This window comes from Leuciscus leuciscus (assembly GCF_965113295.1).
Source record: "Leuciscus leuciscus genome assembly, chromosome: 21".
Classification (NCBI taxonomy): Eukaryota; Metazoa; Chordata; class Actinopteri; order Cypriniformes; family Leuciscidae; genus Leuciscus; species Leuciscus leuciscus.
Window position 1 is genome coordinate 37600706 of NC_138745.1, and position 25000 is coordinate 37625705.

General features: G+C 41.4%; 3 protein-coding genes across 5 annotated transcripts in view; 2 read left to right on the forward strand and 1 right to left on the reverse strand.

The window, feature by feature from the left end:
• The window catches only part of zranb1a (zinc finger, RAN-binding domain containing 1a), a 12707-nt gene extending 7103 nt beyond the window's left edge, over positions 1 to 5604 (reverse strand). The window contains exons 1-3 of one of the 2 annotated variants that reach the window (XM_082152424.1): positions 5417 to 5604; positions 2904 to 3786; positions 958 to 1145 (exon numbers count right to left, since the gene is read on the reverse strand). In XM_082152424.1, the coding sequence (XP_082008550.1) occupies positions 958 to 1145; positions 2904 to 3651 (936 nt within the window). In that variant the 5' untranslated portion in view covers positions 3652 to 3786; positions 5417 to 5604. Of the gene's footprint in view, positions 1 to 957; positions 1146 to 2903; positions 3787 to 5374 lie in introns of both variants that reach the window. The other variant, XM_082152423.1, reaches the window with a different exon arrangement.
• A 238-nt stretch (positions 5605 to 5842) lies between these two features.
• Positions 5843 to 11614, forward strand: hpdl (4-hydroxyphenylpyruvate dioxygenase-like). The gene is made up of 5 exons (XM_082152449.1): positions 5843 to 6527; positions 6853 to 7019; positions 7797 to 7948; positions 10204 to 10325; positions 11036 to 11614. The coding sequence occupies exons 1-5, from the start codon at positions 5872 to 5874 to the stop codon at positions 11202 to 11204; spliced, it is 1266 nt and encodes a 421-aa protein (XP_082008575.1). The 5' UTR covers positions 5843 to 5871; the 3' UTR covers positions 11205 to 11614.
• A 1445-nt stretch (positions 11615 to 13059) lies between these two features.
• fam53b (family with sequence similarity 53 member B) overlaps positions 13060 to 25000 on the forward strand; it is a 27499-nt gene continuing 15558 nt past the window's right edge. Inside the window, exons 1-2 of one of the 2 annotated variants that reach the window (XM_082151348.1) lie at positions 13060 to 13217; positions 23066 to 23250. In XM_082151348.1, the coding sequence (XP_082007474.1) occupies positions 23164 to 23250 (87 nt within the window). In that variant the 5' untranslated portion in view covers positions 13060 to 13217; positions 23066 to 23163. Of the gene's footprint in view, positions 13256 to 23065; positions 23251 to 25000 lie in introns of both variants that reach the window. The other variant, XM_082151347.1, reaches the window with a different exon arrangement.

The following is a 25000-nucleotide window of genomic DNA, read 5'->3' on the forward strand; positions in this document are numbered from 1 at the left end:
CAGAGATCAGTCGATCACACACACAGACACACACACACAAAAACTCATACTCGCACACACACACGCTCACACTCACGCTCACACTCACACACAACACACTCACGCACTCACACACACACACACACACACTCTCTCTCACTCACTCACTCACATACACACACTCACTCACACACCCGCGCTCATGCACGCACACTCACACACTCTCTCACTCACTCACATACATACACACACACTCACTCACGCACTCACGCACACGCACTCACACACCTGCGCTCATGCACGCACATTCACACACTCTCTCACTCACTCACGCACACGCACTCACACACCTGCGCTCATGCACGCACACTCAGTCACTCAGTCAGTCACTCACACACACTCACACACTCACTCACGCACACGCACTCTCTCACTCACTCACATACACACTCACACACCCGCGCTCATGCACGCACACTCACACACACACACACACTCTCTCACATACATACACACACTCACGCACACACACTCACACACCTGCGCTCATGCACGCACACTCACTCAGTCACTCAGTCAGTCACTCACACACACACACACACTCTGACACTCTCACACTCACACACCTGCGCTCATGCACGCACACTCACTCAGTCACTCACACACACACACTCTGACACTCTCACACTCACTCACTCACACACCCGCGCTCATGCACGCACACTCACACACACACACACACACACACACACACTCTCTCACTCACTCACATACACACACTCACTCATGCACACGCACAGGCACTCACACACCTGCGCTCATGCACACACACTCACTCAGTCACTCACACACACTCTGACACTCTCACACTCACACACACACTCACACTCGCGCTCATGTACGCACACTCGCACGCACACTCTCACACACACACACACACACACACACACACACACACACACACACACACACACACACCTCTGTCAGCAGCACGGCCAGCATGTCCTGCCTCTGGAAGCGTATGGCGAGGTGTACGAGTGTGAATCCGCTGTCGAACGCTGAGGGCCGGTTCAGCAGACGCACCTCGTCACCGGTCAGCTGACGTGCGATGTCACCGCCTGACGACTTATAGGCCTCGACCGCCGACAGGTCGCCTTCGACCACACCTGCACACACACACACACACACACACACACACGATGGTTAACTGCTGATCGTGTCTGAGATGATGCTTCACGAGAGCTTCTCCAAACGCGACACTGAAACCTTCATCCACACGTGTGCTTTAGGCATCAGCTGTAGGGAAATGTTCATTACATTAATGATGAAGCGTGATGATGTGTTATGAGGATAACATGTGTTAAAGGGCAGCGTCTGAAGAGGTCAGTCACAGATCTGCACATGTCAGACTGACCCAGAACACGAGCTGCTCATTGACACACACTTGCAGGGTTCGGATGCTTCTGAATCAGAGTAAAGGTCACTGTCACGTGTGTGTGTGTGTGTGTGTTTACTTGTTGTTGTGCAATGATATTAATAACAGTGTCTCAATCATTTCAGCTGTTAGAGTGACACTAAAGTGTTTGGTAATATTTACATTTATGTGATATAACCAATATTTAATATTTGTTATATTTGTTTTTATCCACAATGGTCACTACACCTAATCACATTATAATATACATTATGAATATTTTATTTGGGAATGCATGAACTGGATCAAATGTGTGCCTTGAATGCAATGCAAGTTAATTTGGATAAAAGCATCTGGCAAATGCATAAACATAAATGTGATGATAATAAAGCAGGCAGAAGCTGAACTACACTGCATTCTGACTGTGAGTAACGTGTCAATCTCTGCAACACTGGCATTATCAGCGCTGCTAAAACTCATTTTATCCACGTCAGGTCATTGAACGCTGAATGACACGAGTCACGAGAATCAGTGCAAACAAAAGACAATGAAGCTCCGCACATGACATCATCATCACCATGACATCACTGCGTGGAAATACAAATGCAAGAGTGTTTTGCCAGTTTCAGCCCGACTATGTTTCATTTTCTCGTCCTGCGCCACGTTGTTTAAATAGCAAATGCATTTGAGCCCATCTGTGGCCCATGGGCGGCTGGTCTGAGAACTAGTGTGTGTTCAGGAGCGTTGTTGCTGGTCTGAGAACGAGTGTGTGTTCAGGAGCGTTGTTGCTGGTCTGAGAACGAGTGTGTGTTTGTTGGAGCGTTGTTGCTGGTCTGAGAACGAGTGTGTGTTCAGGAGCGTTGTTGCTGGTCTGAGAACGAGTGTGTGTTCGTTGGAGCGCTGCTGTTTAGAGGAACTGAAGTAGACTGAGCCGTTGACCAACTGAACCGCTCTAAAGTCAATGGCGCAGTATTTCTTTTGTTATTTAGAGAGCGCGTTAGTAATGTGCGCCTATAGGCGGGTCCACAACGGCGTACACACACACACACTCTGCTTATAACACACACACTCCGCTTATAACACACACACAGGGACGCGCAGCAGTACACAAACATGACAAATATGAATAATTAAAGGATTACAATATAAAATATTATTATTGTGTAGCCTACATAAAGATATGGTTGAGTCCGGCTTGTCCCGTAGATGGTCTCGCTTTAACCTCACACACACACACACACACACAGCTTTAATCTTGTGCACGAGCAGATCCGGAATGGTAGACGAGACTCTGATTGGTTTATTGCATTACGCCCAAAACACACCCACTACTCATTAAGAGAATAGAGACACCCTTTTAGACCATGCACCGGGAGCGCCGACCATTTTTCCTGTCGTTGAACTAGCAGAAGTGGATTCGGATGCCCTAAGTGCACTTTAAACCATGTGCTTAGATCATTAAAATAGGGCCCTAAGACAGAAAACCCCAGGAGAGTGAAGAGGCACTCACCAGCACAGGCGTTGAGGAACAGCCAGTCTGTTTTCCTCATGCGGTTCTTGATCTGCTTGAGCTTCTTGAAGTCCATCTCTCTCTCGTCTCTCCCGCTCTGAGCTCCGGCGGCGAACTCGATCTGCAGTTCTGCCTCGCGTGCGGACGAGCTGGGCGAGTGTCGACGCGCCCCGCTACACACACCCCGCGCTCGTCTGCGCTCCGCCTCGTTGATCACGGCGGAGAGCTCGTTGATCTCGTCCGGCTCGGCGGGCTGGTAGGCGTCGTTGGGTCTGGGCTGGTCGCACACCACGCAACGAGGGGATTTGGGCCAGTTCTCGTACGAGCAGCCCGAGCAGGTCCAGCACTGCACACGCGTGTTGAGCCGGTTCCGGTCGTTGTACTCCTCGCACGGGTCTGACGCGGGTCGGCCGGTACCGGGTGGTGGTTCTGAGGCCCGGAGGCTTCGGCACTGAGTGCAGCGCACCGATCTGGGCCAGTTCAGGAACGTGCACACCTGACACGACCACTTCCCACTGGGCTCCACGGACTGGGCCGGCCGGACCCGGGGCCGGGCGCTGGAGTCGGGACAGATGAGAACCGGGTCCCACGGGTGTCCCGCGGTCGGGTCGGTTCTGCCCGGGAACGGGTCCGCTGTGATGATGGTTGCGCTGGGTTTCTGCGCCCGACACATGGTGCATTTAATAGCAGACGGCCAGTTTTCATATGTGCAGTACTCACACGACCACTTCACACACAGCTCTGTCATGATGGATCAGCACACACACACACACACACACACACTCACTCACTCACTCACTCACACACACACACACACACACACACACTCACTCACTCAACACACACTTACATCAGAGTCACACATTGAGGCGGAGACAGAAATCTGTAAACACAAAATAAAACGAGACATGTCAAAAAATACAGAACAGGAAGTGACAGATGACAGTATTAATGTTATATCTCAGCACTGACAGTGTTAATATTATTAATGTCAGTATTAATGTTATATCTCAGCACTGACAGTGTTAATATTATTAATGTCAGTATTAATGTTATATCTCAGCACTGACAGTGTTAATATTATTAATGTCAGTATTAATGTTATATCTCAGCACTGACAGTGTTAATATTATTAATGTCAGTATTAATTTTATCTCAGCACTGACAGTGTTAATATTATTAATGTCAGTATTAATGTTATATCTCAGCACTGACAGTGTTAATATTATTAATGTCAGTATTAATTTTATCTCAGTACTGATGTTATTAATGACAGTATTATGTTATATCTCAGCACTGACAGTGTTAATATTATTAATGACAGTATTAATGTTATATCTCAGCAATGACAGTGTTAATATTATTAATGACAGTATTAATGTTATGTCTCAGCACTGACAGTGTTAATATTATTAATGTCAGTATTAATGTTATATCTCAGCACTGACAGTGTTAATATTATTAATGTCAGTATTAATGTTATGTCTCAGCACTGACAGTGTTAATATTATTAATGTCAGTATTAATGTTATATCTCAGCACTGACAGTGTTAATATTATTAATGACAGTATTAATGTTATGTCTCAGCACTGACAGTGTTAATATTATTAATGTCAGTATTAATGTTATATCTCAGCACTGACAGTGTTAATATTATTAATGTCAGTATTAATTTTATCTCAGTACTGATGTTATTAATGACAGTATTATGTTATATCTCAGCACTGACAGTGTTAATATTATTAATGACAGTATTAATGTTATATCTCAGCAATGACAGTGTTAATATTATTAATGACAGTATTAATGTTATATCTCAGCACTGACAGTGTTAATATTCTTAATGTCAGTATTAATGTTATATCTCAGCACTGACAGTGTTATTATTAATGACAGTATTAATGTTATGTCTCAGCACTGACAGTGTTAATATTATTAATGACAGTATTAATGTTATGTCTCAGCACTGACAGTGTTAATATTATTAATGTCAGTATTTATGTTATATCTCAGCACTGACAGTGTTAATATTATTAATGTCAGTATTAATTTTATCTCAGTACTGATGTTATTAATGACAGTATTATTTTATATCTCAGCACTGACAGTGTTAATATTATTAATGACAGTATTAATTGTATCTCAGTACTGATGTTATTAATGACAGTATTAATTTTATCTCAGCACTGACAGTGTTAATATTATTAATGACAGTATTAATGTTATCTCAGTACTGATGTTATTAATGACAGTATTAATTTGATCTCAGCACTGACAGTGTTAATATCTACTGACACTCTTATGTCACAGTTCAGTTTGTATTACTGATATCTCGCAGCACTGACTGTGTTAATCTTGTAATTACTGACACTCATCCCGCACACCACACTCAGAGACACTCTTATTAGTATATAAGTCACATTAATACTCCGACAGACGCGTATAAATGCTAAAACATGTAAACACTCACATCGCCCCGCGCGCGACTCCTCATTAATGAGACTTAAATCACCTCAGTCAGTCTTTACTGTTGTTATTCGAACTCCATTGCGTTGTTTATTCTCCGAGCTTTATATAAATCGTTGAATGTTTTTAAATCGATGAATACTGAATCTAAGCTCTGAATGTTGATTTAAATGCGGATTTAATGGCGGCGCTGACAAAATAAAAACGACCAGCGTCTTGCGTAGCGTCACGAGCATGTGACCAAACGCACAGCTGCCGATTGGACGATTCCACACCATGTGAAAACCAACCCTAGAATGACAAATTCGTTTTTTATTTTCATTTTATTTGGGTTTTCATTTATTTTTTTAGGCAATATTTTATGTAAAGTCAAGCTATAAAATACGTAGAATCGTGTAATAAATTACCTTAAAATGAATATGGTCAGTACTTGTTCATTGATCATTTAAAAATACCACACAACACAACAGAACACGCCCCTCTGCGTGACGTCATCCCAACATGGCGGCCTACTTGAAGAGGTTGCACCACATTTCACTGCACGCCTCTAACGTGGATAAAGTTGTTCATGAGCTCGTGTCCCGGTTCCAGTTTAATGTGTTTGCAGCCAGACTGACGGACCGAGCGAAGCAGCTCGCGCTCCGCAGGGGATCGGCCGTGTTCGTGGTCAACGAGAGACCGAACAAGCCGGTGACCGGACCTCAGTCACGTGCCTGGAGTTCCGTCACAGCTAGAGACCATCAGGATCTGAGATGTCTATACGGGGCGCATACGCACTACCCGGTGGACACCGTGAGTAACGTGTGTTTCGAGGTGGAGAGCGTGGAGCGCGCGTCGCGGGCGTTGCGAGATCAGGGTCTCTGCGAGTTCCTCCAGCCGCCCACCGAGGTGCGCGATGCCCGCGGGCGGGTCTGCTTCTCCGTGCTCCGGTCCGCGGTGGGGAACGTGTGCCACACACTCATCGACTGCTCCCGGTACCGGGGTCTGTTCCTGCCGGGTTTCAGTGCGGTCGAGCCGGGCTCGCAGACCGCTAACCCTGCGCACTGTCCCATCAGCCACTTCGACCACATCACGTACGCGTGTCCCCGGGGCAGCACTGCTCACATCACCCGCTGGTACCAGCAGAACTTCGGCTTCCAGAGGTTCTTCATCGACAGGTATCAGCAGCATCATCATCCTCATCCTCATACAGACTCCTGCCTAGTGCTGGCACACATCTCTATTGCTATTACAGCTGGAGCTCAAATGCAAATGTTTGGGAATGGGAATGCATGAACTGATCCAATGTATAGGCACTGAATGCATTGCAAGGTGAAAGAGTACAGTGCAACGCCAAGGTCATGGGTTTGAATCCCTGAATGCATGAACTAATACAATGTACAGCTTGAATACAGTGCATTTGATAAGAGTCTGCCTATAATGTAAATGCACTGTTTGATGCCAAAAAATAAGATCGTTATCATGACCGTTCTTCCTGTGCAGGGATGAGGATGAGGAGGAGGGATACGTGTTGGACCACGACGGGATCGGGCTCCGGCTCACAGCGCTGGAATACCGGGAACGCAGCGAGTCGGGAATCACACCCTCAAGCAGAGATGAGGAGCGGCCCGACTGCAAGTTTGTGATCGCAGAGTCTCTTCCTGAGCAAGGTCTTGATTTACATCTCACACACACTTCCTCTCTCACACACACTTCATCTCTCACACACACTTCATATCACGTGTCGTCGTTACACTTTACAGTAAGCTTCATTTGTTAATGTATTCACTAACATGAACTAATAAAGAGTAATACAGTATTTATTAATTTTTGTTAATGTTAGTTAATAATAATCCAGCTGTTCATTGTTTGTTCATGTTAGTTCACAGTGCATTAACTAATGTTAACAAATACAACCTTTGATTTTAATAAAGTATTAGTAAATGTTGAAATTAATATTACCTAAGATTAATAAATGCTGAAGTATTTTTCATTCTTAGATCATGTTCAGTAATGAACCTTATTGAAAAGTTTGACCAATATCTTTAACTATTCTGTACTAATATTTAAAAGCGGTTGAGTTGTCCACATCAGCTGTGTGTGTAATAATGGTGTGTGTGTAATAATGGTGTGTGTGTAATAATGGTGTGTGTGTGTAATAATGGTGTGTGTGTGTAATAATGGTGTGTGTGTGTAATAATGGTGTGTGTGTGTAATAATGGTGTGTGTGTGTAATAATGGTGTGTGTGTGTGTAATAATGGTGTGTGTGTGTGTAATAATGGTGTGTGTGTGTAATAATGGTGTGTGTGTGTAATAATGGTGTGTGTGTGTAATAATGGTGTGTGTGTGTAATAACGGTGTGTGTGTAATAACAGTGTGTGTGTGTAATAACGGTGTGTGTGTTTACTAACGGTGTGTGTGTTTACTAACGGTGTGTGTGTTTTAGGCAGTAATCAGGTGGACTCGTTCCTGGATCAGCACCGAGGAGCCGGAGTCCAACACATCGGGCTCTACACCGACAACATCGTGACAACAGCACACACACTGAGACTCGCTGGAGTGCAGTTCTACTCTCCTCCACCGGCGTACTACACTGAGGTCAGACACACACACTCTCACTCACACACTCACTCACTCTCACTCACTCTCACAGACACTCACACACTTACTCACTCTCTCTCTCTCTCACTCACACACACACACACACTCTCACACTCTCACACTCTCTCACACACTCTCACTCACAGACACTTACTCACTCACTCACACACTCTCACAGACACTTACACACTCTCTCTCTCTCTCACTCACACTCTCATAGACACTCACACACTTACTCACACACACTCTCTCACTCACTCATACACTCTCACACACTCTCACTCAGACACTCACTCACTCACACACTCTCACTCACACACACACACACACACACACACACACACACACACACACACACTCTCTCTCACTCACACACTCTCTCACTCTCTCTCACTCACACACACTCTCTCTCACTCACTCACATTCTCACTCGCGCACACACTCTTACTCGCGCACACACTCTCACTTACTCGCACACACTCTCACTCATTCACACACACTCTCTCTCACGCACACACTCTCACTCACTCACACTCTCGCACACACTCTCACTCACTCACACACTCTCACTCACACACACACTCTCACAGACACTCACTCACACTCCCACAGACACTAACACACTTTCTCACACTCTCTCACTCATACACTCTCACTTACTCACTCTCACAGACACTTTCACACTCACTCACTCTCACTCACACACTCTCACAGACACTTACACACTCTCTCTCTCTCACACACACACACACACTCTCTCTCACACACACTCTCTCTCTCACTCGCTCACTCACTCTCACTCATTCACACTCGCGCACACACTCTCACTCACACACTCACTCACACACTCTCTCTCACTCACTCACACACTCACTCACACTCACTCATTCATTCTCACACTCACTCATTCTCACTCTCTCACTCACTCACTCACACTCACTCATTCACTCTCACTCATTCTCACTCACTCACTCTCACTCATTCACACTCGCACACTCTCACTCACTCACTCGCGCGCACACTCTCACTCATTCACAGACACTCACACTCGCACACACTCTCACTCTCACTCACTCTCGCACACACTCACACTCACTCACTCTCTCACTCACTCACTCTCACTCTCTCACTCACACTCACTCATTCACACTCGCGCACACACTCTCACTCACTCACACGCGCGCACACACTCACTCGCACTCACTCGCACACACTCACTCACACACTCTCACTCACTCACACACTCTCGCACACACTCACACTCACTCACTCGCTCACTCACTCGCTCACTCACTCGCGCACACACTCTCGCACACACTCTCACTCGTCGCACACACTCTCACTCGCACACACTCTCACCACTCGCACACTCTCACCACTCGCACACTCGCACACACTCTCACTCGCACACACTCTCACTCGCACACACTCTCACTCGCACACACTCTCACTCGCACACACTCTCACTCGCACACACTCTCACTCGCACACACTCTCACTCGCACACACTCTCACTCGCACACACTCTCACTCGCACACACTCTCACTCGCACACACTCTCTCACTCACTCTCTCACTCACTCACACTCTCACTCATTCACACTCGCGCACACACTCTCACTCACTCACACACACTCACTCACACACTCTCGCACACTCACACTCTCTCACTCACTCTCTCACACTCTCACTCATTCACACTCGCGCACACACTCTCACTCACTCACTCGCGCACACTCACTCACTCACTCGCGCACACACTCTCACTTGCACACTCACTCGCACACACTCTCACTTGCACACACTCTCACTCGCACTCACACACTCTCACTCGCACTCACACACACTTACACACACTTGCACACACTCTCACTCGCGCGCACTCTCTCACTCGCGCGCACTCTCTCACTCGCTCGCACTCGCGCGCACTCGCGCGCACTCTCGCACTCGCGCGCACTCTCGCACTCGCGCACACTCTCGCACACTCTCGCACTCGCGCACACTCTCGCGCTCACTTACTCACACACACAGTCACAGATTAAATAAAAGGCCATTACTTTTTTTTTATATATATTTTAAAATGATAAAAGAATGTAAATTAAAAGTTTGGTCACAGACGCTGTACAACCAGTGATGATATTTGAATAATGATCCATAATCCATGTGCACACAGTAGCTCATACACGGTTCATAATGGTGCGTGCGTGCGTGTGTGTGTGTGTGTGTGTGTGTGTGTGTGTGTGTGTTGGCAGGTAGGAAAGCAGCAGGAGATCTTGGATGCGGGTCTGGATCCTCACACACTGAGCCAGTACGGGATTCTCCTGGACACTGATGTTCACACACACACAGACAGCCGGATCACACCCAGTCAACGGTACGACACACACTCCGCTGTCTGCATCACTCACACACAACCTTTCCAGTGTTTCCCCCTGAATAGATTATGATGGACCTGATGTTAAATATTATTATAAATCTATACCTGAATTGAGGATATGCATTGCCGTCAGTTTCCCGCGGGAACACACTGAGGAAGAGCTGAGAGTGACTGGATTTAATAGAGGAAACGCCAGTAAAACGATCGATTATCAGTTTAAACTAAAGCTTGGACTCGATATAGAGTTCCTCACAACTCACCAAAGATCCAGTGATCATGGAGACTGACATGCAGGAATCCTGTTTCCTCACATTTATATGAGTCTGATTTCAACACCGGGGAAATATATGCAGCAGAACACTTCATATAAATACAATATAGGTCTAAATCCATGTGATCACTTATATCAATGTTCATGTCCAGCCCTAACACTTGCATAGTTTTTTTGTCAGTGTTTATTTAAAAACGTCCAATTATGCAGAATATACGATGGTAAATATTTAATTGATGAGTTGTCAATACAATATATAACAATACAGTATAGGTGTGATTTTACCCCATAATTCTGCATATCAACACACAATGAAAACTGCAAATCCAGCGATCCGTCACTCTCTGCTCTGTAGCGTTCAGCAGTGTGTGTGAATACACCTCTTCTTCAGTCTGTCAAATTGAGATGTTGACTGATTGTGTGTGCGTGCGCGCAGGCTCCTGCTCCAGGTGTTCACGAAGCCCTTGTTCGGAGACAACTCCTTCTTCCTGGAGCTCATCGAGCGGAGAGGAGCCTCAGGCTTCGGTGAGGGGAACATCCGAGCGCTCTGGAGATCCGTGCAGAACGAGGAGCGGGAGCGCCGGAACAGACACACACTCCGCTGACCTCAGACACACACTCCGCTGACCTCAGACACACACTCCGCTGACCTCAGACACACACTCCGCTGACCCTCAGACACACACTCCGCTGACCTCAGACACACACACACACACACACACACACAGGCTTACACTAGCAGACTGCAGTGCGAGTGGAACTTCTGTGTGAAATGAATGTGATTCTGTCCTTGTTACGGGACTTGACTGTAACAGTCTTCAGTTCAGGAGATTCCAGTGTCATCAGTGTCTGTGATGTACGAGATGTATTTACTCAGTAGAGAGCTAAACCTGTAACTCAGCGTACGGGTGAACCCTCTGTTACACTGACTGTAATATCAGCTGTTGATCTGTGTTCAGAGCCTCCGAACAACATCATGAAGTCAGTCGTTTCTTTGATCATGTTTCCCGTTTGAGAGCAACACTGATTTGTTCAGAAAAAACTAATGTGATGTTGGAAAATTAAATAAAGTTTACATTAAAAAAAAGACACACACTGCATGATCTCCTCATCTTCATCAGATATGATGTTCACTGCTGTATAATGAAGCGCAGCAGTTCTCATGTGTTCCTGTAGATGGTGTGTGTGTGTGTGTGTGTGGACCTCATGTGTTCCTGTAGATGGTGTGTGTGGACCTCATGTGTTCCTGTATGGACCTCATGTGTTCCTGTAGTGTGTGTGTGTGTGTGGATCTCAGGGATCTGGGAGCCTTTTTCCACAACACACTGATGGCCAGGTAACTAGACAGGGTGTGGAATTTATTTTCCCACATCTGAACTTCACCAGCTTCATTATCACAGAACCGACACACAACAGTGAAGCTCTCCGAGGCTCAGTTACAGCTTTTCCCCGTTCGTTCAGTGTTTTATCCTCAGGTTTAATATTCAGGGGCTGTTATGCTGTCTCACAGACCAGGACTAATCTAGTCACAGACTAAATATCTTATAAATAAAGCAGATCTTAAAATATGTCAGTGCCATAGTAATGTTTTTATCTAAGGCATGTTTATAAAAGCTAATTGAACTGATATCTAATCCTGGCTTAATCTAAACCCAGTCTGTGAAACCAGGCCCTTTATTTAAGAATTGATAGTGTAGTTACCACTGTTAGTGAACGTGTGGATTCTGAGGATGTTTGTGTCACACATGTGGACTGTGACGCTATTTTCTTCTGGAAACAAACTTGCATTATTTTCCTGTTATCTCTGTAAAGCTGCTTTGAAACTCTGTATTGTAAAAAGCGCTGTATAAATAAAGGTGACTTGACTTGACACAGGCCTGGATCTTCATCATTGGCTCTTAACGATGATGGTGGAAACTTTCTCAGTCAGGAAAACTATTAAGACAACAGAGTCTCATGTACAGCTGTGATAAACCGGGGATCAGGACTGCAAAAATCCTATTATAACCCATGAGTGTCAGAATCCATTAGTCTCACTGCAGGACCAATGAAAATGACCAAATGTGATTAAAAAGACTTTGACCAAGATCTACACTTTCCCTTATGCATCCATTTACAATTACCAAGTAAAATCTCATGTCTGTTGACATTTTAACTACCCATTTATCAAAGTATCATGCTGGTATAGGCTACTTTTTTATTATTAGAAAGATGTAGTGTGAACTCGTTCATAAATCAGATTGATTGAACAGGGTGAGGCAAACTTTCCGTGTTGTGTGTGTGTGTGTGTGTGTGTGTGTGAATTATTTGTTGTAATGCGTAGTAATATTGTGTGACGGCTTGGGCGAGTCCATTCAAACGCGGGGGTGCATTCTCTTCGGTTCAATATTAAATAGTTATCATATCCGCGTCTACCTTCGTCAGGTATCGTAAGTGATGTTTCTGCGTATAATAATACAGTTCTCGCTTGGTTGAAGGTGTTTAGAAGTGTGTTTGTGTGTGTTTTGTGCTGGGCTGCGGTTCCGTGTTCCCCCGTGGCTCTCCGTGTGTGTGCGGCCGCGGGATGAAGATGATCTGAAGGACCGTATTTACCGATCCGGCCCGCCGCTCGCTGTCCCGTGAGTATTTACCGATCCGACCCGCCGCTCGCTGTCCCGTGAGTATTTACCGTGAAGTAATGGACTAATCTGCAGTGTGTTTCCCGATGTTTCGCGGGCTCGTGAGTGCGTGAGTGAGTGAGTTTCCCGCGACGCTCGCGGACGTCAGTAGCTTTTGTTCCCCGAGCGCTGGGAAACACCGAACTAGTCAGTCAGTTTCTTTCAACGATTATAATTACAAAAATAAACTTTTCAAAACTCTAAACTTACGATCAAAGTTAAAGCTTAAACCCTGTTCGGCTCGAACTGAGAACTGAAAACTCCAGAAACCTGCTGAAAAACTATTATTCAGTATTTTAAGAGTATTCTTTAGTTTAGAGTATTCTTTAGTTTAGAGTATTCATTAGTTTAGAGTATTCATTAGTTTAGAGTATTCTTTAGTTTAGAGTATTCATTAGTTTAGAATATTCTTTAGTTTAGAGTATTCTTTAGTTTAGAGTATTCATTAGTTTCGAGTATTCATTAGTTTAGAATATTCTTTAGTTTAGAGTATTCTTTAGTTTAGAGTATTCATTAGTTTCGAGTATTCATTAGTTTAGAATATTCTTTAGTTTAGAGTATTCTTTAGTTTAGAATATTCTTTAGTTTAGAGTATTCTTTAGTTTAGAGTATTCATTAGTTTCGAGTATTCATTAGTTTAGAATATTCTTTAGTTTAGAGTATTCTTTAGTTTAGAGTATTCATTAGTTTAGAGTATTCTTTAGTTTAGAGTATTCATTAGTTTAGAATATTCTTTAGTTTAGAGTATTCTTTAGTTTAGAGTATTCATTAGTTTAGAGTATTCTTTAGTTTAGAGTATTCTTTAGTTTAGAGTATTCATTAGTTTCGAGTATTCATTAGTTTAGAATATTCTTTAGTTTAGAGTATTCTTTAGTTTAGAGTATTCATTAGTTTAGAGTATTCTTTAGTTTAGAGTATTCATTAGTTTAGAATATTCTTTAGTTTAGAGTATTCTTTAGTTTAGAGTATTCATTAGTTTAGAGTATTCTTTAGTTTAGAGTATTCTTTAGTTTAGAGTATTCATTAGTTTAGAGTATTCTTTAGTTTAGAGTATTCATTAGTTTAGAATATTCTTTAGTTTAGAGTATTCTTTAGTTTAGAGTATTCATTAGTTTAGAATATTCTTTAGTTTAGAGTATTCTTTAGTTTCGAGTATTCATTAGTTTCGAGTATTCATTAGTTTAGAATATTCTTTAGTTTAGAGTATTCTTTAGTTTAGAGTATTCATTAGTTTCGAGTATTCATTAGTTTAGAATATTCTTTAGTTTAGAGTATTCATTAGTTTCGAGTATTCTTTAGTTTAGAATATTCTTTAGTTTAGAGTATTCTTTAGTTTCGAGTATTCATTAGTTTAGAATATTCTTTAGTTTCAAGTATTCATTAGTTTCGAGTATTCTTTAGTTTAGAATATTCTTTAGTTTAGAGTATTCTTTAGTTTAGAATATTCTTTAGTTTAGAGTATTCATTAGTTTAGAATATTCTTTAGTTTCGAGTATTCATTAGTTTAGAGTATTCTTTAGTTTAGAATATTCTTTAGTTTAGAGTATTCTTTAGTTTAGAGTATTCATTAGTTTAGAATATTCTTTAGTTTAGAGTATTCTTTAGTTTAGAATATTCTTTAGTTTCGAGTATTCATTAGTTTAGAGTATTCTTTAGTTTAGAGTATTCTTTAGTTTAGAGTTTTCTTTAATTTAGAGTATTCTTTAGTTTAGAGTAGGCTATTCATTAGTTTAGAGTATTCTTTAGTTTAGAGTATTCATTAGTTTAGAGTATTCATTAGTTTCGAGTATTCTTTAGTTTAGAGTATTCATTAGTTTAGAGTATTCTTTAGTTTCGAGTATTCTTTAGTTTCGAGTATTCATTAGTTTAGAGTATTCTTTAGTTTAGAGTATTCTTTAGTTTAGAGTATTCATTAGTTTAGAGTATTCATTAGTTTAGAGTATTCATTAGTTTAGAGTATTCATTAGTTTAGAGTATTCATTAGTTTAGAGTATTCATTAGTTTAGAGTATTCTTTAGTTTAGAGTATTCATTAGTTTCGAGTATTCATTAGTTTCGAGTATTCTTTAGTTTAGAGTATTCATTAGTTTTGAGTATTCTTTAGTTTCGAGTATTCATTAGTTTCGAGTATTCTTTAGTTTCGAGTATTCATTAGTTTCGAGTATTCATTAGTTTCGAGTATTCTTTAGTTTAGAGTATTCTTTAGTTTCGAGTATTCATTAGTTTCGAGTATTCATTAGTTTCGAGTATTCATTAGTTTCGAGTATTCATTAGTTTCGAGTATTCTTTAGTTTTGAGTATTCATTAGTTTAGAGTATTCATTAGTTTAGAGTATTCATTAGTTTCGAGTATTCATTAGTTTCGAGTATTCTTTAGTTTCGAGTATTCATTAGTTTAGAGTATTCATTAGTTTAGAGTATTCATTAGTTTAGAGTATTCTTTAGTTTTGAGTATTCATTAGTTTAGAGTATTCATTAGTTTCGAGTATTCATTAGTTTTGAGTATTCATTAGTTTAGAGTATTCATTAGTTTCGAGTATTCATTAGTTTCGAGTATTCATTAGTTTCGAATATTCTTTAGTTTAGAGTATTCATTAGTTTAGAGTATTCATTAGTTTAGAGTATTCATTAGTTTCGAATATTCTTTAGTTTTGAGTATTCATTAGTTTAGAGTATTCATTAGTTTAGAGTATTCATTAGTTTCGAATATTCTTTAGTTTAGAGTATTCATTAGTTTAGAGTATTCATTAGTTTCGAATATTCTTTAGTTTAGAGTATTCTTTAGTTTAGAGTATTCATTAGTTTAGAGTATTCTTTAGTTTAGAGTATTCATTAGTTTAGAGTATTCATTAGTTTAGAGTATTCATTAGTTTAGAGTATTCTTTAGTTTTGAGTATTCATTAGTTTAGAGTATTCATTAGTTTAGAGTATTCATTAGTTTCGAATATTCTTTAGTTTCGAGTATTCATTAGTTTAGAGTATTCATTAGTTTCGAATATTCTTTAGTTTCGAGTATTCATTAGTTTCGAGTATTCATTAGTTTCGAGTATTCATTAGTTTCGAGTATTCATTAGTTTAGAGTATTCATTAGTTTCGAATATTCTTTAGTTTAGAGTATTCTTTAGTTTAGAGTATTCATTAGTTTAGAGTATTCTTTAGTTTAGAGTATTCATTAGTTTAGAATATTCTTTAGTTTAGAGTATTCATTAGTTTAGAATATTCTTTAGTTTAGAATATTCTGTGTAACTTAGTTGAAGATTGAAGTGTATTTTGATTTTGTGGTATATCCAGAGTAAATACCTATTCAGTATTAATGTATCCTATATAATTGAAGAATGAAGTGTATTTTGAAAGTTTAGTATTTTAAAGAATTCATTATTTTAGTGTAGCCTATTCTATATAATTGATGAATGAAGTGTATTTTGCTATTGTAGTATTTTTAGAGTATTCCATATTTGAGCATTCAATATAATTGAAGTATTAAGTAGCCTATATTTTGATATTGTAGTATTTTATAGTATGCAGTATTTTTAGAGTATTCAGTATGTTAGACTATTCAAAGTAATTGAAGTATGAAGTATACTGTGATAGTGTAGTGTTGTATGAAGTATACTGTGATAGTGTAGTGTTCTCCTCAGTGTTATTAGCTGTAACTGGAGTGTGATGAAGATGAAGATGAAGAGTGAGATCTGAGCAGGAACGGCTGGAGTCTCCGCCTGTATGAGAGCAGATTGTGTTTATCAGGTTATCAGCACTAACCCAGTGTTAATTCTGACATGCAAACGAGGGGTTTTTCACTTCTCGCTGAGTTCGCCCGTGTGAGTTTCACAGGAGGGTTTCGGTTACTGTAACTCAAGCACGATCTGCCAGTTCTTCTCCAGTCGCTGCTGGTCTGAGTGTGTGTTTGTTTCTCACCTCACGCCGTCATTTTCCGCTGAACTAGCCAGCGTCCCGTGAGCAGTGTGTGAAGTGAGCAGTGTGTGTAGTGTGTGTTTCATGGTGAACGACCAAACCAGCCGGCTGAGGGTTTATAGTCGAGTCTCCTTCATTATACAGCAGCTTTACAGTGATAATAGGAGATTACAGTAACAGAGAGTGTTTAGGCTTTACAGGAGATCTAGAATAAAGTTATTGTCCAGATAAAGTTAGTTTTGATTGATTCACTTCCGTTGTAAAGATCATTAGTTATTAACACACACCGCTCTCACAGAGAACCCTTACAGTCTTTCGCCTCTCTGAAAAGTGTAGATTGTGTTTACGGAGTCTCAGCAACAGAGCGACATGTTGAGTTAGTGTTAATATTAGTGTTAGTGGTAGTGGTAGTGGTAGTGTTAGTGTTAGTGTTAGTGTTAGTGAGTAGTGAGTAGTTGGGTGTTTCTGCTTGATATGTCATTGTTCGATATCATCAGAAAGAACTGGTTTTACTGTTCCTTTGACATAAAAGAGGCTGATTTTGATCTTTACATAATTGTTTGTTTGCACATTGAGTGTTTAAAGCCCCTGACATGTGTGTGTGTGTGTGTGTGTGTGTGTGTGTGTGTTATCAGTGCTGCTGCTTCAGATGCTGGTTGTTGTCTTGAGTTTGATCAGCTGACAGGCCTTTGGACTTGTGCGATTGCACTTTTCTTGCACTGCGTGTGTGTTTTGATAACTAGGTCACGTAACGCATGCGGCCGTAGACGCGCACCACAGTGGAAGTTCCCATGATGAATCACAAGACACTCTTTATGAGCCGCTGGTTTTCAGTTATTGCCAGTTCCATATTTTCTGCATGTTGACATCAGGCCGAGAGCGGAAGTGCTTCATGAGATCATGAATCACGGAGACGGATCAAGTGATCTGTGAACCGGCCACTGCACTGATTCAGCTTTATCCTAGTAAACCGTTCCAGTTTTAAATGGTTCATTACTCCTTCTTCCTGTCGAGCTCCAGAAATGCCTAAGAATATGGAACTCACTCATGCTTTCTGTGTGAAACAGACTGTAATTTAAGATGTCATCTGATTAAAACTGAAATCATCCCCTTTATTGCAGCGCTCAAATATTCACAATGCATTGTGGGACATCTGAATATAAGCCAAGCTCACGTTTTTTACTCATGCATTTGTTGAAATGTGCGCCATGAGATTAGAGTGAAAAACAACCTAAAATTCAATTCAGAAAAAGCATCATATGGACTGTTGTTTTCTTACTTCCATTCAACGGAAAAGAGCGTCGTGAACTTTCTTCTAAATGTCTCTTTTCGTTTATGAAACCACACTTTTCCTCAGAATTGCAACTTTATATATCGCAATTCTGATTTTGACTCACAATTGTTACTTTATAACTCACAATTGTTACTTTATAACTCACAATTCTGACTTTATAACACAATTCTAACTTTATAACTCACAATTGTTACTTTATAACACACAATTCTGACTTTATAACTCACAATTCTAACTTTATAACTCACAATTGTTACTCTATAACACACAATTCTGACTTTATAACTCACAATTCTAACTTTATAACTCACAATTGTTACTTTATAACACACAATTCTGACTTTATAACACAATTCTAACTTTATAACTCACAATTGTTACTTTATAACACACAATTCTGACTTTATAACACAATTCTAACTTTATAACTCACAATTGTTACTTTATAACACACAATTCTGACTTTATAACTCACAATTCTAACTTTATCACACAATTCTGAGATAAAATCAGAATTGCGAGATAAAAAGTCACAATTACTTTTTTTATGTTTTATTCTGTGGCGGAAACAAGCTTCCATAGTTTGTGCTTCATTACAAGCCATCATAATTATATATATTTTTAAATCCTTTAAAATAAAAAAAAGAGCGTAGTGAACATTCTTCTAAACGTCTCTTTTTGTGTATGAAACCACATGATGTGAGTAAATAATGGAACAGTCACCCAACCATTTAAAGCAGTGTTGTACTGATGATTTGATAACGGTGTGTGTCGTTAGCTCATGTTTCTGAGCGCCAGTGTTCAGCTAAGCGTGTGTGTGTGTGTGTGTGTGTGTGATCAGCGTGTGTGTTTGTGGAGAGCAGAGCACATGAATGCTTCTTTGTGTGTTTCAGCGTCTCTCTCTGCTAGTTATTGCCTGGTAACACTTTAACCAGAGCTCTGCTAAACAGCGCTTGCACTGGGACAAACTCCCACAGGCCTGTGTGTTAAAGCTTCACGTCTGCGAGCCGGAGTGCGGATAAAGTGAGGTTTTCTCCAGTGAAAAGAAACCGGTCTCTCTTTTGTGTTTATGTTAAGCGGTCGGGCAGCTGCGTCTCGTGAAAGCGTTCGCTCCTTTACGCCGCTATTGTGTAAGCTAACCGGCTCGGTTTGGCAGTGTTAGCGTGTGCGAGTCTCTGGCGGAGGAGCTGTGGTGTTCCACGGACTATAAACTCTTGGCTCGCACTGTTTGGCTTCATTTCTACATGTGTTTCACAATTGGATCTGTGATGTTTCTGTTGCCACAGAGTTGGCTGGCCTTGTGAACGCGCCCAGTTGAGTTTGGTTTGGCCCGAACGCGAGGTGGCGTCGGCTAGCAAAGCTCATATGACTAATTGATTCGCTGCAACTTCCAGAAGCCCTGAAACCCTTGCCGGGCAGGCGCTGATGGAGTCGCTGCGGTTTTACTCTTTTCTGGAGGAGTTTTCCATTCAAGCTTTTGGTTTTGAGAAGATTTATGTTCAGAATGAGCTGGTGTCCGCTAGGCTTGCTACGATACTCGGTGTTGACGGTGTTACCGGTGTTCAGAAGCAACAGCGGTTACATCACTTGCGCACCGGCACCACCACACCGTTGATTTGATAATTAGTTCGAGAACAGACACTACGATTAAAAACAGAACGTGTCTGCTTGATAAACCGTGAGCTGAACGAGAGTCGCCGCTCAGATCTCGTTAATCACGAGAGCGAGGATCTGACTGACAAGATGATGGAGGAATATCTGGTGTCAAAGCAAAATGTAAAATCGCCTATTTAATCGAATTTGTCTTTGTACTGTTTTGTTGTTGTGTTTTTCATTAAGAATGATAAGCTAATGAACTCACCATTCAAGCAATCCGCCCCAGAATTGGCGCTCCTTTAAAAGCGAAACTAAAATGCGCACGGGCATTAATAACGGTGTGTGTCCGCGGGCGCGGAGAGAGTGTTTCAGGGCATTCCTATGGTAGGAATTAAGTGAAAACGCTCGCTCTGCTCCGCACCATTATAAATGCCTGTGCTGACGTGCGCATTTTAGTTTCGCTTTCAAATTAGCGATTTAAAAGCCCCCACCGGTGATACCGGTATTACGATATACTTTATATCACGTAATTCTGACTTTATATCACGCAATTCTGACTTTATATCACGTAATTCTGACTTTATAACTCGTAATTCGGACTTTATATCACGCAATTCTGACTTTATATCACGCAATTCTGACTTAATAACACGTAATTCTGACTTTATAACACGTAATTCTGACTTTATATCACGCAATTCTGACTTTATATCACGTAATTCTGACTTTATATCACGCAATTCTGACTTTATATCACGTAATTCTGACTTTATATCACGTAATTCTGACTTTATATCACGCAATTCTGACTTTATATCACGTAATTCTGACTTTATAACTCGTAATTCGGACTTTATATCACGCAATTCTGACTTTATATCACGTAATTCTGACTTAATAACACGTAATTCTGACTTAATAACACGTAATTCTGACTTTATATCACGTAATTCTGACTTTATAACTCGTAATTCGGACTTTATATCACGTAATTCTGACTTAATAACACGTAATTCTGACTTTATAACACGTAATTCTGACTTTATAACTCGTAATTCTGACTTTATATCACGTAATTCTGACTTTATATCACGTAATTCTGACTTTATAACTCGTAATTCGGACTTTATAACTCGTAATTTTGACTTTATATCACACAATTCTGACTTTATAACTCGTAATTCTGACTTTATAACTCGTAATTCTGACTTTATATCACGTAATTCTGACTTAATAACACGTAATTCTGACTTTATAACACGTAATTCTGACTTTATAACTCGTAATTCTGACTTTATAACTCGTAATTCTGACTTTATATCACGCAATTCTGAGATAAAAAGTCGCAATTACCTTTTTTATTTTTTATTCTGTGGCGTAAACAAGCTTCCATAGTTTGTACTTCATTACAGACCATCATATATAAAAAAAATTCCTTTCAAATTGGATAAATTCAATTACGTGTGTCCCAAACCCCAGAGACGGATGACAGGAACAATGAGTCCAGCTGTTGCTCGTGTGAACGAGAGTCTCTGGGGTTGGACGTGAGCGTGAGTGAACGATGATGAAGTTCCTGTAATCTGTTGTTTGTGCCCGAGGGAAATGTGCCGCTCGCTGATTGGCCTGAAGCGGGTCTTAATGTCGAGTCTCGTATCCGAGACGCTGAAGCCAGTCTCGCCCTCCAGATAGAGGCTTATCGAGTCCCATGAGTCCCGGGAGATATCAGACACACTCGACGTGTGTGTGTGTGTGTGTGTGTGTGTGTGTGTGTCGCCACACGCCACATTAAACATGTCACGCACATGTGTGTCCTGTTTACTCGCTCTCTCTGGCCTGACGACGCCAGACACGACGATAATGGACGATTAGATCTATAACGTGAATATTTACTAAATTCTGTGTTGTTTATTTTTCTGGATTCCATTTTAATGGTATTAATCATCAAAAAGCATGTCTAGTCAAAAGAATATATAAATCATAAAGTATTAACAAGTTAACAATAAATATGTCCCTGTAAAATCAGTTTTATTTTTTCCTAAATTCCATTGTTTCTCACTTAAATTTCATCTATTTCTCACCATTTTATCAAATTATCTGATTATTTTACTGATCTAACCCTAACCCTAACAGAACAACAAGATCAAAAGAAGATATAACAAGCGTAACAACAGATAAAACAGAAAAATAAGAGCAACATGGCTCAGCGTAACCATAAATCTCCCACATCTGCTCAGAGTCAGAGTTACTCGAGGAACCGTGAGGCCACACTTATTTCCAGCAGATCACATGACCTCAAGTCCACAACACGAGCTCCTCCTCATCGCCGGGTTCAGCTTGTGTTTCGCATGAAGCGGCGGCACCTTCATCATGGTCTTCATCACCTTCATCACTGCGACTGCTGTCAGATCCAACTTTCATTTTCTTGCTCAAAGATAAACACAAATAGTCGAGTCTCCTTCATTTATACAGCGCTTTACCAGTACAGATGTTTCACAGCAGCTTTACAGTGATAATAGGAGATTACAGTAACAGAGAGTGTTTAGGCTTTACAGCAGATCTAGAATAAAGTTATTGTCCAGATAAAGTTAGTTTTGATTGATTCACTTCCGTTGTAAAGATCATTAGTTATTAACACACACCGCTCTCACAGAGAACAGAAACTTTTAATGTGTTCTGGACACTTCACACACAACAGTGTTCGGCTCGAGAACACAAACATTGAAACAGGATCCGAGGTGCAAGTTTTGAATAATTATGATAAAAAATAAATAAAAAGTTATCATCTCTGTGTAAACTTCACAAACGTGAGCCTGTGAAAGCGCTGACGGCGTGCGCATCACGTGTTCAGTCTATCGGTGTGTGTGTTTGGATGTATGTGTGCGCAGTGTGTCTTCAAACATCATCAGTGTAATGTTCCTGAAGAGGATTTCACTAGTAATGGTTGAATGATGTAATTGATGTGAACTCAAACACGTCACGTTACGAGTCTCTTTCTCGTTCTCTCTCCAGGGTCAAGAGGTCGTCTGGAGGTCGCCGGGGTCAGCGCTGGACTTCTGAAGAATGAGCTTCACTCGAACTCGCCTGCACTGGAATGGACTGTGGCAAAGATGTGTGTTGCCATGGTAATTATTCACACTAAAACACTGGAAAAGAAGGCCGTGGATGATGTAACACCCGGAGAGACTCTGCCGCCGGTAAGAAACGCTTCTCTGGGTTGAAAGGCATCATGCATAATTTACTCCGAGTGATGATGATCGCTGTGGCGTGCGGAGTCGAGATCATCAACTGATTATAGCGGCGCTCAGGGTCAGGCTCAGGGTCGGGCTCAGGGTCAGGCTCAGGGTCAGGCTCGGGCTCAGGGTCAGGCTCGGTCAGGGTCAGGCTCGGTCAGGTTCGGTCAGGGTCAGGCTCAGGGTCAGGCTCGCTCAGGGTCAGGCTCAGGGTCAGGCTCGGTCAGGCTTGGGCTCAGGGTCAGGCTCGGGCTCAGGGTCGGGCTCAGGGTCAGGGTCGGGCTCAGGGTCGGGCTCAGGGTCGGGCTCAGGGTCAGGCTTAGGGTCGGGCTCAGGGTCAGGCTCGGGGTCAGGCTCAGGGTCAGGCTCAGGGTCAGGCTCGGGCTCAGGGTCAGGGTCAGGCTCGGGGTCAGGCTCAGGGTCGGGCTCAGGGTCAGGGTCAGGCTCGGGGTCAGGCTCAGGGTCAGGCTCGGGCTCAGGGTCAGGCTCAGGCTTCGCTGCATGGAGGGTCAGAGTTCAGTCATGGGTCATTTCTGTTGTAAAAAAGTTATTAATTTAGTTCATTTATTTATATATATATTAGGGATGTCAATTTTCACAAATTCCCATGATCGATCGTCGTTTAAATTAACGATCAATTAATCGATTAATCGTTAGCCTTAATACTGCGATATGCGTCTACTGCAGTGGCTATGACAGCATGACAGGGTCTGCAAATGCTGCTCAAAACGCTATGTTCCTCACCAAATCAATTAGAATGGTTTTAAATATAAATAAAGGGCTTGTAGGATTGTAAAATGTTTCGATGTGATTGATAATTAAATTAATTATTTAATAATCAAATATAACTACTAATACAACGTGTCACCAACGCCGCCTCATATGCGCTTAGACTGTGTGACTGTTGTGGACGCGCTCTTCCTGGAACAACTGCACGCGCTGAATGAATCTGCTACCGTTAAACTGGAGCACTTTGCTAGCACGTTATTTATCTAAAAGAAACGCGTCCTATATGAGATTAATCAGGTATATTCAAAATAAACATAATATTACAAATTATATCTGCACAAAATGACGCAAATTCATGCACAAGTGAACTTGAACTAAGTTACGTGCCATTCATTCAGAACTACTCATGTTGTGGACGCGCTCTTCCTGGAGCAACGCGACACGGCAACTAAACCCAAATAATTCACAATGTTTTATTACAATATTGTTCTCTTTATAATGTTATGTGATATTACAGTCCCAATAGGCATTATTAGTCGTGCACTGCCGTTTGAGCTGCGCGCGCTGAAGCTGACGCTTTACTACAGAGTTAATTCTTAACCAAATGCATCCAATATGAGATCAGTCAGATATAGATAGGCCTACAGAAAATAAACAGTATTACAACTTACATTTGCACAAAACAAAAGGCTGCGAATGCACACGCAAACTTATAGTCATGATGAAGGTGTAAAATGGTCCCAAACATAACTCCGGCGCGCTGGCTTTACATGTTTCGCGGTTGAGCAGCACGCACGCGCATGAAGACCTGCTTAATCCATGATCGATAAGTTGTATCGATTAAATGTATTATCGACAATTAATCGATCGTCGATTAATCGTTGACATCCCTAATATATATATATATAGAGCCTCTCTGGAGAAAACCGTGATGTCATCATCCAGCTCAGTTCAGTTCTCATATAATGGTGTCAATGCAGGAGAT